This window comes from Triticum aestivum, chromosome 4D (assembly GCF_018294505.1).
Source record: "Triticum aestivum cultivar Chinese Spring chromosome 4D, IWGSC CS RefSeq v2.1, whole genome shotgun sequence".
NCBI classification, from domain to species: Eukaryota; Viridiplantae; Streptophyta; class Magnoliopsida; order Poales; family Poaceae; genus Triticum; species Triticum aestivum.
The window spans coordinates 77,535,241-77,551,283 of record NC_057805.1 but is presented as its reverse complement, the minus strand read 5'-3'; the positions used below and the strand labels follow the sequence as shown (position 1 = coordinate 77,551,283).

Genomic DNA, 16,043 nt, shown 5'->3' with positions numbered 1-16,043 from the left:
CACCTACGACATACACTTTGATTTTCGGTTTGAGATTTTTTTCGTCCCAGGCCGAGATGGCCAAATTTCGGCCGAAATTTTCAAAAATCTCCTTCCTACGGTGGAGGTTTTGCCCAAGCGATGTGGTTTCCTCGTCTTCAAATCCTGATCCGGCAGCATTCGGGATCGTTCGGCCAAAGGCCAACGCAAAATCCCTCCTCAACTTTGCCAATACTGGTAGTGGCGACACCTGCGTGTGTCGTCTCCTTCTTGGAGGCACTACCATGGCCTTTTGTTCGTGTCTCTCTTCGAGCACTAGGGGAAACCCTAGGTCCGGTTCACCGGATCAGACGGCGGCGGCATCCTGACATCGTACCCTTCATGAAGGTGTGGTCTTGGTTGCTCATGGTGTCTCTAGTGTTGGAATTGACGATGTTGGATGCCATGCTTGGTTTTTGGCTGCTTCTCAGGGAGTGGTCATTCAGGACACAATGTACGACCTTCTGAGTGTTTCCTCCATGCCTTCTTCCTCCCGCCCAGCCGGATCTTGCAACCCACTTGCCGACTCCTCTAGGCGTTTAAGGTGAGGGACACGTTTATTTGGTTTGTCATGGAGTTATGGCCGCACGACGAAGGTGCCTCGCATTGGTTATGACACGGTCTAGGAGTTTATGGTGTGTTGTATCCCTCCCAACCCCCCCCCCCCCCCCCCCCCCCCAAAAAATCTATATTATTGTTGTTCTCTCGTACCTATCAATGAAACATACACAAACTTTGTGTATTCGCGAAAAAATCTATTCGCTCTTACTCATCCCACCAGGCTTAATTCCATGAATCCTCTAGTCCTCGTTTATTAAAAATGGCATGGACATATAATTCTTAATAGAAAAATGTAATGTACATATTGAAGGCGTGTCGTTAATATAATGTGTCTGTTTTTGGTATAGAGATAAATATTGGAGATACAGTATATTCTGTACATCCGTTGGCAAGATAATTAAGTTGGAACCAGAATTATGCAAAACGTGAAGAGAATAAGGCTCCCGGAGACGAGAGTGCTATAAGTACCTCGGCGCCCTACCAACACACCACAGAAATAGGTGAACTCAGAAGGGAAACCCGAGAGTTGACACTACCTGCTTCCTCCAGGGCTCTCTGTCTTCTTCTTCCCACATGGCTGCCATGTGCGCAAAGGTCATCGCCATCCTTCTTCTATTTCTCCGGCTCGCACGGTTGTCCTCCTCCAGTTCCATGGTGTTCGAGCTCCGGGGCAACGTCTATCCTATTGGGTACAGATTCCAACTCTTTTTTATGATGGAAGCTACTCTTGTATCTTTTCTCTACATAATGGAAGAAACTGTTGGTCTCTAATGTATTGATGTGCGGAAAATGCTGTGATTTTATCCTTGTAGATAACTTGCATGATTTTTCTTTCAGGTAGGAAGCTGCACTGAATTTCATTGCATCTTTCAAATTAATTTCCTAACTGAATTCGTATGTAAGTGTCTTGTCCTGTAACTCGATCCTGCTGTTCTCTGTTCCTCTGATTATTTGTTCATTACACTGGAGTTCGGTAGTACTCCCTCCGTAAAGGAATATAAGAGCGTTTAGATCACTAAACATGCAAACGCAGGGCAATCTGTGTGCATCAACTTGTATTAGTGCTACATTTGACACGCCTTTTCTGCCTGTGTAACTACAGCCAGTTCTTCGTTACCATGAGAATCGGGGAGCCAGTAAAGCCCTAATTCCTCCATGTTGACACCGGTAGCGGCCTCACGTGGCTGGAGTGCGACGCCCCTCGCCAGAGCTTCCACAAGGTACACCCACGGCTACTTCATTTTTGCTTTAGAGTCTTAGCTATGAGGGCTTATCATCTGTTATGCATGCATGTGGCTCTTGCATATCTTTCGTGTGTCCCAACTCCCAAGTGGTAGTTTCATGCGGTTATTACTATTGTATCAAATGCGTGGCGATGAATTGAGTCATGAAATCGACTCGATGGTGGGTAATTCTTGTTACAGGTGCCACATGAGGTGTACAGACCACGATCGAGCAACAGGGTGCCATGCGAGGACGACGTTGTGCCGTGATGCACAAGGACCTGGGCACCGTGCACGACTGCACCGAGCATCCAGACCAATGCGACTACGACATAAATTACAAGGACGGCTACTCATCCATGGGCGTGCTCTTAACCGACAAGTTCTCCCTCCCCATGCGCAACGACCGCCCCAACCTTGCCTTCGGGTACATACAAACTCGCCCAAACACATTGCATTGCATTGCATGGAACCGATGCAGTTCGTTGTTCATTTGCGTGCGCATGCATGCAGCTGCGGATATGACCAGCAAGGTGAAAAAGAAGAGCTGGAGGTGGACGGCATCCTCGGGATCGGTAGGGGAACGGGAGACCTCGTCTCGCAGCTCAAGCAACAAGGGTTGATCACCGAGAATGTGGTTGGCCATTGCCTCAGCAGCCATGGAGGGGGCTACCTCTTCTTTGGGGGCGACGTGCCCTCTACTGGTGTAACCTGGCTTCCCATGGTTCAAGAGTACACGTAAGATAGCATCATACTATCCCCGTTCCTAAATATAAGTCTTTTTAGAGATTCCACTACGGACTACATACGAAGTAAAATGAGTGTACACTCTAAAACATGTCTATATACATCCATATGCCGTCCGTAGTGAAATCTCTAAAAAAACTTATATTTAGGAACGGAGGGAGTACATATCAATGTATGTACAACGTGCATGTGAACTTAGAGTTGGGATGTTTCTTTCCTTCTCATTTGGTTGCACACATCACATGACATGATGACAATGTTGTCCTTGTTTTTTTTGTCTTTCAGGATTTACTACTCACCTGGCAAAGTAACATGGAACCTCGACGTACTACTGAAATACGAGTTAAGCAAAACGCCGAGGGTTGCTGTCTTTGACAGTGGTAGCGCCTACTCATATGTGCATAAGGACACATACGAGCTGCTTATTCAGGCGGTAGGTTTCACATCACAGCGCATGTCGACTCCCATGCATACATCAGTTTGAACACAGTCACTACCTAACTAGACATGTCACCAATTTTGGGTCTTGCAGGTGGATGTCACTCTCCAGGATTCAACACTTCAGAAGGTGCCTGACGATCCTGAACTGACTCAATGCTGGAGATACAACCAACCAATCCAATCTGTCGACGATGTCAAGCATGAATTCGAACCACTCGAATTGACCTTTACCCATGGCGCTAGCCAGGTCACTCTGGACATCCCTCCTGAAAATTATATTGTTGTCACGGTAAACCTTGGCTTGGCTCGGTGACTCTAGCGACTACGAGAAATGAATATCAGAAGATCTTTAGCTAATATGTTTATTACTCTTTTTTATCGATCGCAGGAAAGAGGAAATGTGTGCTTGGGCATCCACAATGGTTCAGAACACGGGATGGGGGAATTGAACATAATTGGAGGTTTGAAGTTCTATCAAGCAATTCTTCTTTCCGAAACTAGGATAGCATTCATCAGTTTGTAATGGTTTTCCCATTGATATTCTGTTTTGCAGACATTACAATGCAGAATCATCTCGTGGTATATGACAATGAGAGAGCGCGAATCGGATGGGTTCGTGCATCGTGCGATATAATGCCGGGGTCTGCACCTATCATCGCTTCGCGTCTCTAAAGGGTGTGTTTGGTTTGCAGGACAAGTTTAAGTTGTAGTAGGTATCCTCAACCATCTGGCTAAGGATACTGACATTTTCTGTTTGGTTGGGAGAGATGTCAAGTGGTTAGAGATGGCCTTTATTTTTAGGTTTGAGGGATGAGTGGCGAAAAAAGGAGTCGTGGTGAACCTTTTTTATTGTGATGGTGAGATTACCCCATAACTTGCAAATTTTGCAACATAAAGCAATCGCGGCATGATCTTGTGATGATACCAATCGTCTACAAACAATGATTTAACATATAGACCCTTCCAACAAAACTGAACATATAGACTACACATGCGTCCCATGTATTCAAATTCAGATTACAAACAACTTCCCTACATCTGGCTCGAGGCCTCGCCGCACTCTGACTTAGGCCTCATGTGCACACATATGATGCAAGGGAGCAGCTGGCAGCGGCAGCTGAAAAAGCCATATTTCTTCCTAAAAATCAGTCTTAACTCAAGGAATGAGTCCTGCTATATCCCCGAATAGTCGAAGGAGAATAGAGAGACTTACTTGGGCTTCCCCCCAAGATAACATCTTAGGTTATCAGTTAACACAACATAAGTCATCCTGCAAACTACACAGGAATAATTATGCGATCCAGCTACATCTAGGTAGTAATATCCAAACACATAGAAGGCAAACACTGCTACAAACTCAAGTCCAAGTGGAAGATTTCTCGGCGATCAAGAAGTAGTTGGTCCATCAGCAGCCCTGATCTTGTTAACCTCGTCTCTCAAAACTGAAACCTGCCAAAAAATTACAAATATTATACTGTATAAGTTCAGTGTTCAAAAGGAATAGCATTGTGAAAAATGTGAAATTTCATTCGGCTGGTATCAAAACCAGGACAAATGAATGTAGCGTGTTAAGGCAAGTGAAATGGAACTTCAACCGGACTAACAAACAATCAACTTGAACTTGTATTGCACAGTTGGACTTGGACATGTATTAAACTGGTCTTTAGTTATAAAAAAAATGTCCCTAGTAAAGCAATCCTGCCTCTTATGCTGAACTGATTTTTTTTTCTCTTATTACTAATATGGAGCTTCTAGAGATCCTCCAGTATGTTCTACACAACACAACATGCAGTACTATTGACTACGGTACTACTAGCTTATATAGTACTAACTGGTACAAAATAATGCTATGACTCAAAACACAGAAATAAATATGATGACACATCTACCAAATTTGCCTGTTGCATCCCATGAGAATAAATAAATAATGCATGTCATAATGCAAATCAAACAGCTGTACATCATCTTACCGATCATATTTTTGTTGCATGACAATACCGGCCCACAAATAAGTTTATCACAAAGTGCTGGGGTTCTACCATGGAACAAAATTGGGATGTCTGTAACTAACACTTATCAAACTATCAAGACAGGTTTTCATTGTTTGCTTTTGTATAACTTAAACAGAATGAAGAGTGAAGTTATTTACAGTAAAATCATACTTGCTACAGCTTTTGGACATTAATTTTCTCCAGGGATTTGCTGCTGAAGCTCAAGGTCTTCAAAAGATTATGAATCTGCTCGTCAATCATTTGACATTTAACTTCCACTATCTTAAGGTACTTCAGCACAAGGGATTGTTCCAAAAAGTCATTGCCTTCCAATTCCATATCTGATTTGGGTTTCTATAGGAAATAAAGTACATTTAAAGATCAATCATGGATCATAGTTCCATAAAGGCAATACACATCATACTTACTTAGAAGATATATATACCTTACAGACTTGAAGAGTGAGTTTCTCTAGAACTGGTGCGTAATGGAGAAAGTGTAGTAGTGTTTGTAAGTCAGCAACTAAACACCAGTCACTGAGTAACAAAGATTTTAGCTTACTGAATGCAGGGCAGTATTGAAGATCCCTTTTGAATGTAACCTGTGGAAAGCACAAAGAAGTAAGAACAATAATATGTAATGTTCATACAAGATGGAATGATAATGCAGTGGATATGAAATTTGAACATGTAAGCTCGAATGAACTGCAAGCATACCATTTTAGAGGAAGCTATCAATTCCAAACATGTAACGCTGGACAGACCCACAAGATGCACAGAGACATCGGGTGTATAATCATTGTCTGGATACATATAACACATCCCACATTCACAATCTCCAAAGCCACCTTTATCACAGAAATCACAGTATTGCTCATTCTGGTGGCCAAGATTCACAGTTGCTGTTTCTAGTAACGGCATGCTTTCAAGGACTGGAGTCACACCAATATAATCATTTAGCTGCAGTGAAATAAGACTTGGAGCAGATATGAGAGTTGGGTGAAGTCGCCAACAAAGCTCACAGCCCATGATGCTAAGTTTTTTCAAGGATTGGGACAAGATATGATCAGTATCGATGACACAATTAGTGATCTCTAGATCGTTCAACACCGAGCAGCTTGAAAAATCAAGCAAGCTATCTTCCAAGAAGACACCATTGAGCTCTAATCGCCACAGGTGCGGGGAGAAGAGAGGTCGATTGTCCAGTCTGACGATTAATGGTCCCTGAGTGGCTGGTAGATTAGCGTAGAGATGGACTTGTAGCAGCCCGGTATGGCACTTCAAAACACGCCGAATCCAGAGGTCAACATGTGCGTCCTCAAGTTGCAATAACCCACGGAGATCGAACTCGCACTCGTCGATAGTGGAGCCGCGGTCTCGGGGCAGAGTCAGCTGGTCGACAAACTCGTTCAGCTTCTCGACACTCCGAAACGCGTCGACGTCGGTGATGCGCAGGCGAGGGATGAGCCTCCAGATGTGGCGCCAGCGCCGGGCGAGCACGCACGTCCGCACGGCTTCCTGTGCCTCAAGGAAGCCAAGCGCGTGCTGCAGCACGGAGTCCGGGAGGGCGCTGAGGTGGTCTCCAGTGCTCGACGGCGACGCTTTTGTGGTCTTGAGCCGGTGAGACATTTGGCCGAACAGGTGGCGGGCGTAGGTTCTGCGGAGCAACGACCTACGGGTGCGGCAACTGGAACGAAGCGGGACGGCTCGTTAAAGAAAAGCGGGAACAGAAGGGGGAGCTTCTCGCTCCAAGACGACTTCACCTTACTGGCCCGCCGCAGCTTCCCCGCACGTCGGCGGCAAAGAGTAATCGGAGGAAGAAGACGACAGCTTCCTCCGCTCACCCGTGTGCCTCTCTGGCTCTCTCCTTTGCCTTCTTTGGGTTCTCGACTGATTTTTAGTGAAGTCTCCGTCGATTTGTTGACCCTTAGATCTCTGTGTTGCTTTAGGATCTGTGCAACCCTGTTGTTTCTTGTATATCAGCCCAGATAGGGAACGAACTGGGGTAGGCCTGTTTTTTTGTCTTTGTTTTTTTCGTCGGGGCAGGCTTCAGGTGGTGGGCTGGGCGGAGGTCCTTTTTCTTTGTGTGTTAGACTTTATTTTGCCGGTTGTTATACAAGGTTTAGGTCCGTTCCTTTTTTCTTTTTGATTTTTTTGAGGGATTGATTGTTTTCTACAGGATGGGAACGAACAGGTAGAGTGAAGTGACTTATGTGTGTCTTTTTGTTCTTCAGTTAGTAGCAGTTCATAGGCCTCGACTTTTTTATTTTTTCTATCATTATTTTTATTATTTATTTATTTTTCATTTTATTTTTTCTCTGTTTAGGTTCATACAGGACTGTTCAAACTCACTCGACTCCCTGGCCGTTAGATCATTGTTGCTTCAAGATCTATGTTGTTATGTTTGTCTTATATTCAAATCGATTGCTTAGGTGCGCGATGGGCCAAATTCCTTTTCTTTTGTTGTTTCTTTTCTCTTGTGTTGGCCAAATATGCGCTATGGGCTGCACTTGAGAGGTTTCTTTTTTGTCTAGTTTTGGGCTTAGTTTTTCAACGGGGAAACAAAACCGTCCAAAGAGGGGGTGGGGAAGGGAGCCCCTAGCCGGCGCCTTCAGCGCAGGTTAAACAACTTGGCGCCTGCATGTTCTTGATTGGGCCGGTTTCAAATCTGGCTCATTACCTGCTGACAAAAGGAAAACGTGGTGTTCGAACTCCCCACCTCACGTCCACAGACTAACAAAGCAAAGCACTAGACCAAGCACGTATTGGGTGTCTGTTAACAGAAAACAGTTCTAGTTATTGCTTTTAATAAAACGTTAACTTAAATTTAAAAATCACTTGAAAAGTTCATCGGTTTTGAAAAAAGCTCATCAATTGTTAAGAAATGTTCACAAAAAATTTGAAATAAGCTCATCCATTTTAAGGAAGTTCACAAAAAATTTAGGACAATTCATCTATTTTGGAAAAAGTTCATCAAAATTTAAAAAAAAAATTGATCAATTTGAAAATAGTTCATTGAATTTGAAAAGGGTCATCAATTTAAAAAAATCATTAAATTTTAAATAAGTTTATTGAATTTGAAAAAATTCATCAAAATTGCAAAATAGTTCATCCATTTTTTGAAATTTCATCAATTTTAAAAAATTGTTCATGAATTTGAACGAAAGTTCATGAGTTTTGGAAAAAGGTTCATCGATTTTGAAGAAAAACCAAGGAAGAAATGAAAAAACGAATGAGAAAAACCACGATTGCAGAAGGAAATAAAAACAGCAAAATGGATATTTTTCACAACCGGTTGGGATGGCCGAATGGCTAGTGCCGTTCACTTCAAACACGAGGTCGCGGGTTGGAAAGCCGATCGCAGAACTTTTTTTTTGCGAGTTTGCGGAAAATATATCTGCCGGCCCAGCTTGGGGCGCTGCAGGCGCCCGTTTGCAAAATACAAAGTAACGGGCGCCTACAGCGCCAAATAGGATTTGCCTTTTTTTAGGGACCAAATAGGATTTGCCTAATATAAGTGGGTTTGGATAACAAAAAAACATAACACGTGACACAGGCCTTTAGACAACCGAGAAAAACAAAATGAGAAACGAGCCGGACTAGCCATCGCTACAGAAGCTGAGCGCGGCGCTGCTTCATGAATGGTGAAGAGTTTTCTGATCGAACAGTCTAGGAATTGAATGAAATCAAAGTACTCCCTCTGTAAAGAAATATAAAAGCGTTTAGATCACTAAATAATATTTATTTATGGAGGAAGTATTTCTAAGCTAGCTGAGATATAGCAAAACCGGTATTTGTTTGTACGTCTAGCATTTTTGCGACGATAGTCTCTTCCGCCCCAATTCTATGAAAATCCCGCGGAGGTCCGCGTTGTCGCACAGCAGGTGCAGCCTCTCCATAGGGTCTGCTTCTTCTTCATCATCATCGTCGTCGTCGTGGTGGCACAGGTCGTCGACGTCCATGCCTTGGGCCGCCGCGCCGCATGGCTCGTGGAACTGTATGCTCGGCGCGCAGTTGATCGCCGAGAGGTGCTCCAGGGCTTTCACCCTAATGACGGCCGCGTCCTTATTCTCCCCGCTGCTGCGGCTGCCGGGCGCCTCCGTGCGATACTGCAGCCTGTAACCCTGGCTCCTGTAGTAGTGATCATACGGATGGTGTGGTATCTCGTGGGCGATCTCGTCTTCCTTGCCCACGGCCACCGCCGTCTGTATGGAATGTGGATACAACGCAACAAATTAATTAAATTACAGAGTGGTCGTTTGCCATTAGATAGAGCTAGCTAGTGTTACTTTGCTCAATCACGAGTGAGTTCATGCATGTGCGTACGTACCTCGTAGCACCAGCAGGAGGCGACGTGGTTAATGGTGTAGCCGCCGCCGCCGAGGAGGAGCAGCGGCGCGTTGAATCCCCGCAGGTACCTGACGCACTCCGCGTGGCCGCCCACCGACAGCTCGAGGCCAGCGAGCCGGTCGCCGGAGAGCGAGTCGGCGCCGCACTGCAGCACCACGGCGTCCGGCTGGAACACCTGCATGGCCTTGCCCACGATCGGCTTGAACAGCTCATGGTACCCCTGGTCGTCCATGCCCTTCTTGAGCGGCACGTTGAGGGCGTGGTACCTGCCGGCCCCCTCGCCGACGTCGTCGATGCTCCCGGTGCCGGGGAAGAACTGGCTTTCGTACTGGTGGAAGGACAGCGTCATCACCTGGTTGGAGTCCGCGAAGGCCTTCTCCACGCCGTCCCCGTGGTGCCCGTCGATGTCCACGTACAGCACGCGCCGGAAGCGGCCGAGCAGCTGCTTGATGGCGAGCACGATGTCGTTGACGTAGCAGAAGCCGTTGGCGTGGCCCCGGCACGCGTGGTGCATGCCGCCGGACCAGTTGATGGCGACGTCGTGGTCGCCCCCGCATAGCGCGCGCGCCGCGGCCAGCGACCCGCCGGCGTAGCTCAGGCAGTACCCCATGAGGCCGTCGATGACGGGGTTGTCGTTCGTGCAGGCGCCGTCCAGGCGGCGCATGGGGCCGATGCCATGCTCCTCGGCCGTCCGCCGGAGATTGCCGTCGCTCATGTACGCGGCGGGGGTGAGCCTGCCGAGGAGGTCGACGTATTTCTGGTCGTGGAACGCCAGGAGCTCCTCCGGGCTGGCCGGCCTGGTGCGGAGGCGAGTCATGTCGTTGAGGAGGCCGTAGGAGGCGACGAGGGAGTGGGCCATCGCGACGCGGCGGGGCACCATCGAGTGTCCCTCGCCGTAGTCGACGTTGGAGATGCCCGGGTCGTAGTAGTAGCACACGCGCCGCTTCCTGCCGTCGGGGCACGACGGCGACGGCAGCGAGTTGGCGCCCATATCCATGGCTGGTTCTTGATTCCAGAACGAGAGAGAGATCCGTGATTTTTCAATCAATCGCGACGAACGAAATGCGTGGAGAAAGAACGTAGCACGCGCGTTCGCATATATGTGGAGCCAGCTACACATAGTCTGAGCTGGAGTCGGTCGCGGTCTCGAAGACGAGTCGGAACCTGTTAGTAACTTCCAAGCAACGGAACAACTTGGTCGATGCGAACGGAACAACCTTTTTTTTTCGGACCTTTGGCCAGAACCGAAGACCACCATCGAGACTGCCTCCCGGGTCGCACGCGCGTGCGGCTCCGGAGGCCCCCAAATCCCTAAACCAGAAGCCGCCGGATCTCCTCCCCCGGCAGCTGTCGCTGCCGGCAGTGGCGGCCGCGCCCGGCCGCCAAAGGCGGAGGGTGCTGGTGACGCCCCCATGACAGGCCCCTTCGCGCGGAGCGGGTCTTCCCCGGGGCCAGCCTTGGAGGTGGGGTGGCCAGTGGCATGATCTTGTTGCTGGTCACCGGAGCACGGCGGAGAGCACGGTGGTGCGAAGGAACCAGGTCAGGAGGCTGTTGTGCGGAGGAGGAGGAGGAAGGCGGTGCGCTGGCGCTGGTAGGCGGCGGCGGCGCGAGCACTCTGCCATGGAGGTGGCGGCGCTGAGGAGGCCCTGCCAGGAAGGAGATCCTGGCGGGCAGCGGGCGGTCGGCCGTCTCCATGCGGTGGGCGTGAGGTGATGCCCCCGGAAGCGTTGGCGCTGAAGCAGTGGATGGAGGTGCGGTCAGGTCCAGATCCGTTTCGATCTGGGCCTGTGGGGTTGGTTCCGCCGCGCGGCAGTGGAAAGACCACGACTTTCTTCTCACGGACGGCGCGGGTACTCGCGGTGTGGTTGGAGGCACAGCGGAGGGCACAGCGAGGGCGGGTGGTGTTGGACCACGGCTGCGCGGCTTCGATGGATTTGCTGCAGTGACGGCAGTGCGAGGCTTCAGGAACAGTGCTGCCGGTACCTCGTCGGAGTGGAGATGTGCACATTACGGATGAAAATCCTGTCCGGTTTTGGCCGGCCGGCGTCGATGGCACCCACGGGTGTCATTCCCCTCTCTGGAGGCGACGTCGAGTGTGTCGCCATCTCCCTCGTGCTTGGTGTTGGCAGTTGTCTCCGGGCGAAAGCCTTGGTCCTCTGGAGCGGCATGATGTCGGCGTCTGCGACGTCGTTTCTCTGTTGGGAGCATCGTGCGAGGAGACTGAGTTTCCTGTTGTCGCTACTCTGGTGCTCGTCGTGGCCCTGACCGCTCTCCTCCGGCGCTATGTATGGTCGTCGCGGATGAATCCAAAGGAAGCTGGAGTTGCTGTTCTTCGGAGGTGTTCGGTGTCGATCAAGACGCGGCGAGGTGTTTCGGTTTTTGGGCAGGTTTTTCCGTGTTCTAGTTGTGTTGTCGTGTGTGGCTGTCCTGAGATAGTCGGATGTGGTGTGGTGCTACGCTCGTTGTTCGCAGTGAGTGGTAGAGGTTATGTACTAATTTTCTCTCCTTCTATAAAGCTATGGTACGCAATTTCCGTACCCTCAAAAAAAAAATCTTTTTTTTAAAAAAGCTAACGCCCACACGTGTGGGCGTTTATACATCGCCCACACGCCTCCATCACCACTCATTTTGCCATGTATGAACAGATGACATCAGCAGAAATCTTTTGGTTTTCGTCTTAAAAATGTTTTATCTCCTAATTAAAAAAGCGAATTAAAAATCCGTTTTCACCATTAAATCCGTCTCGACGAGATCTTCAAAACTAGACCCCATGTTGATATGTTTCGACAAATTTTTTCCCCAAAAGTTGCCATGAAAATATTTGCCATAGTGCTTAAACTCAAGTTGCCATGTGGCAATTTTAGTTTGTAGATCATGGCAATTTTAGTTCTTCGATGATGGCAATTTCAGTACTTTGACCATGAAAATATATTTTTTTATGAACCATGACAATTTTAAGTGCATGTATCATGGCAATTTTAATTTATGATGCATGGCAAGTCTAGTTTCTTAATTCCCCCTTTTTATAATATGTCAAAAATAACTTTTAAATATAGAAGAAAATAGCTGAAACATATTATGGCAATTTCAGTGTAAACATCATGGCAATTCATGTGCAATAGACACGGCAACTTTTAACAAAAAAAATCGTCGAAATATATTGATATGAGATCTAGTTTCGAAGATCTCGTCGCGAGGGATTTAATGGTGAAAACGGATCTTCAATCGGATTTTTCATTTAAGAGATAAAACATTTTAAAAACAAAAAATCCAAAAAGATTTCCACATGCATGCATGCGGTGACATGGCGTAGTCTGTGTGCTATAAGGCGTGTGGGCGGGTTTAGCTCCCACTGCACGTGTGGGCGTTAGCGTTGTCCTTTTTTTCTTCTCTGGCGTACACTTCCATGTTGTTCTCTCAATCAAATAGACACATTAAAGTGACGCCTCCATGTCCGAACTGCGATCCAGGAGAGGAGGCTGTGAAGCGCACGACCGTCCACACTGTAAAAAGTCGAAAGAGATCATGCCATACATTCCGGAACTGGAGGAAGGTGAAGTAGTTCTTGATCATCTTCTTCTGAACATTCCGGAACAGGAGGTTTCCATTGTTGGCCTCAGACATTTCCATGAGACCGTCGCAATCTTGTTCTTTGTATATTTGGTGGGAGAGAAGAAAACTTACTCATGGTGAACCAACCTAGAACACTGAAAGAGTTGTGTATTCAGTCGTGCTCTAACGACAACAGATTACCTCCTCTTTCTCCCCTTGTCTTATTTCTAAATTCGGAAGTTCGCATCGACTATGTTTGTGCCAGGTAAAGCTAAATGTCGATGATACCTTTGATGCAGACCGATCACATGCATCAGTCAGAATTGTGATACATGGCAACAATAGAGAGATGATCGCCGTGGGGAACAAGTAGATAGAAACTAGAATGAGGCCCACACATAGAATCTGAATGGTGCCCTGACGTTATATCGGCTCAAGCCATTGGCCTTCTATTTGTCCTCTCCTTAGCATAGCCCCGACAATGCTGAGGCGATCTCAACAATGAAAGAAGGAGGTCGATTGCCCAGGCGCGACATCTGCTATCTTTGACGATTGTATGACTTAGAGCATCTCCAGCCGCGTCCCCAACAGGCCCCCCAGGCGATTTTCGGCGCTAGCGCCGAAAAAACGCCCCAGTCGCGGCCCCAGGACGCCGAAATCCGCCGACTCGGCCCGTTTTTGGGCCCGGCGATCGCAGGCCGAACCCGGTGCACTGGGGGGCGCTCGGGGGCTTCGGCGCAAGGGAAAAGCACGTTTGGCCCACACCGTCAGGCGAAAAGTCAAGTCTTTCTTCCAGATTCGCCTCACACGCCCCGCGCGCTCGGCCGCCAACCGGCTGATCCCGGCGCCGCCCACCGCCCGCCACCGCTAGATAGCCCATCCCCGCCGAAAAAAGAGCAGAGGTTTCGCCGAGGCAGCCCCTCCACCACCAGCTGGGCGATTTTTCCGGTGTTTTCGCCGTGGATGGGTAGTGTAGCGGCGGGTACGCGCCCACCGCGCCCGCAAGGTGTTCGGCGATTTGCTTGCCTCGGCAATGGACTCAGACGACGAGGAAGCGCTCGCCGCGTTGCTGGAGGAGGAAGCCGAGGCCGACGTCCAGGAAGAGGAACATGTCATGGTCCTCGCCGCCCTCGCCGGCCTGCTGGCGAGTGATAACCCACAAGTATAGGGGATCGCAACAGTTTTCGACGGTAGAGTATTCAACCCAAATTTATTGATTCGACACAAGAGGAGCCAAAGAATATTCTCAAGTATTACCAGTTGAGTTGTCAATTCAACCACACCTGGATAACTTAATATCTGCAGCAAAGTATTTAGTAGCAAAGTAGTATAGAAGTAACGGTAACAGTGGCAAAAATAACAGTAGCAGCTTTGTAGTAATTGTAATAGTGGCAACGGAAAAGTAACTAAGCAAAGATCAATATATGAAAAGCTCGTAGGCATTGGATCAATGATGAATAATTTTGTCGGATGCGATTCCTCATGCAATAGTTATAACATAGGGTGACACAGAACTAGCTCCAGTTCATCAATGTAATATAGGCATGTATTCCGAATATAGTCATACGTGCTTATGGAAAAGAACTTGCATGACATCTTTTGTCCTACCCTCCCGTGGCAGCGGGGTCCTATTGAAAACTAAGGGATATTAAGGCTTCCTTTTAATAGAGTACCGGACCAAAGCATTAACACTTAGTGAATACATGAACTGCTCAAACTACGGTCATCACCGGGAGTGGTCCCGATTATTGTCACTTCGGGGTTGCCGGATCATAACACATAATAGGTGACTATAGACTTGCAAGATAGGATCAAGAACTCATATATATTCATGAAAACATAATAGGTTTAGATCTGAAATCATGGCACTCGGGCCCTAGTAACAAGCATTAAGCATAGCAAAGTCATAGCAACATCAATCTCATAACATAATGGATACTAGGGATCAAACCCTAACAAAACTAACTCGATTACATGATAAATCTCATCCAGCGACCCATCACCGTCCAGCAAGCCTACGATGGAATTACTCACGCACGGCGGTGAGCATCATGAAATTGGTGATGGAGGATGGGTGATGACGACGATGGCGACGGATTCCCCTCTCCGGAGCCCCGAATGGACTCCAGATCAGCCCTCCCGAGAGAGATTAGGGCTTGGCGGCGGCTCCGTATCGTAAAACGCGATGAATCCTTCTCTTTGATTTTTTTCTCCCCGAACATGAATATATAGAGTTGGAGTTGAGGTCGGTGGAGCACCAGGGGGCCCGCGAGGCAGGGGGGCGTGCCCAGGGGGCAGGCGCGCCCCCCACCCTCGTGGACATGGTGTGGGCCCCCTGGTCTTGATTCTTTCGCCAGTATTTTTTATTAATTCCAAAAATATTCTCCGTGAAGTTTCAGGTCATTCTGAGAACTTTTATTTCTGCACAAAAATAACACCATGGCAATTCTGCTGAAAACAGCGTCAGTCCGGGTTAGTTCCATTCAAATCATGCAAGTTAGAGTCCAAAACAAGGGCAAAAGTGTTTGGAAAAGTAGATACGATGGAGACGTATCAACTCCCCCAAGCTTAAACCTTTGCTTGTCCTCAAGCAATTCAGTTGACAAACTGAAAGTGATAAAGAAAAAGTTTGACAAACTCTGTTTGCTCTTGTTGTTGTAAATATGTAAAGCCAGCATTCAAGTTTTCAGCAAAGATTATGAATTAACCATATTCACAATAACATTTAGGTCTCATGTTTACTCATATCAATGGCATAATCAACTAGCGAGCAATAATAATAAATCTCGGATGACAACACTTTCTCAAAACAATCATAATATGATATAATAAGATGTTATCTCGCTAGCCCTTTCTGAGACCGCAAAACATAAATGCAGAGCACCTCTGAAGATCAAGGACTGACTAAACATTGTAATTCATGGTAAAAGAGATCCAGTCATAGTCATACTCAATATAAATTAATAATAATGGATGCAAATGATAGCAGTGCTCTCCAACTGGTGCTTTTTAATAAGAGGATGATGACTCAACATAAAATTGAATAGATAGGCCCTTCGCGGAGGAAAGCAGGGATTTGTAGAGGTGCCAGAGCTCGGTTTTTGAAATAGAGATAAATAATATTTTGAGTGGCATATTTTCATTGTCAACCTAACAACCGA

The 16,043-nt window shown here is 47.4% G+C and overlaps 2 protein-coding genes and 1 pseudogene across 3 annotated transcripts; 1 reads left to right on the top strand and 2 right to left on the bottom strand.

The window, feature by feature from the left end:
• Positions 1-1,100: 1,100 nt before the first annotated feature.
• LOC123099676 (aspartic proteinase Asp1-like) lies at positions 1,101-3,801 on the top strand (annotated as a pseudogene).
• A 120-nt stretch (positions 3,802-3,921) lies between these two features.
• On the bottom strand, positions 3,922-6,900 carry LOC123096321 (MEIOTIC F-BOX protein MOF). 2 transcript variants are annotated; one of them, XM_044518021.1, is made up of 5 exons: positions 6,744-6,900; positions 5,698-6,667; positions 5,427-5,582; positions 5,153-5,335; positions 3,922-4,439 (listed from the first exon to the last, which is right to left on the bottom strand). In XM_044518021.1, exons 2-4 carry the CDS (start codon positions 6,607-6,609, stop codon positions 5,156-5,158), a joined length of 1,248 nt encoding a protein of 415 aa, XP_044373956.1. In that variant the 5' UTR covers positions 6,610-6,667; positions 6,744-6,900; the 3' UTR covers positions 3,922-4,439; positions 5,153-5,155. The 2 variants fall into 2 exon arrangements, with proteins under 2 accessions (XP_044373956.1, XP_044373955.1); XM_044518020.1 differs by having other exon boundaries at positions 5,698-6,897.
• A 1,632-nt stretch (positions 6,901-8,532) lies between these two features.
• On the bottom strand, positions 8,533-10,379 carry LOC123099675 (histone deacetylase 2). Its single transcript, XM_044521787.1, has 2 exons — positions 9,311-10,379; positions 8,533-9,185 (listed from the first exon to the last, which is right to left on the bottom strand). Exons 1-2 carry the CDS (start codon positions 10,325-10,327, stop codon positions 8,787-8,789), a joined length of 1,416 nt encoding a protein of 471 aa, XP_044377722.1. The 5' UTR covers positions 10,328-10,379; the 3' UTR covers positions 8,533-8,786.
• Positions 10,380-16,043: the final 5,664 nt, after the last annotated feature.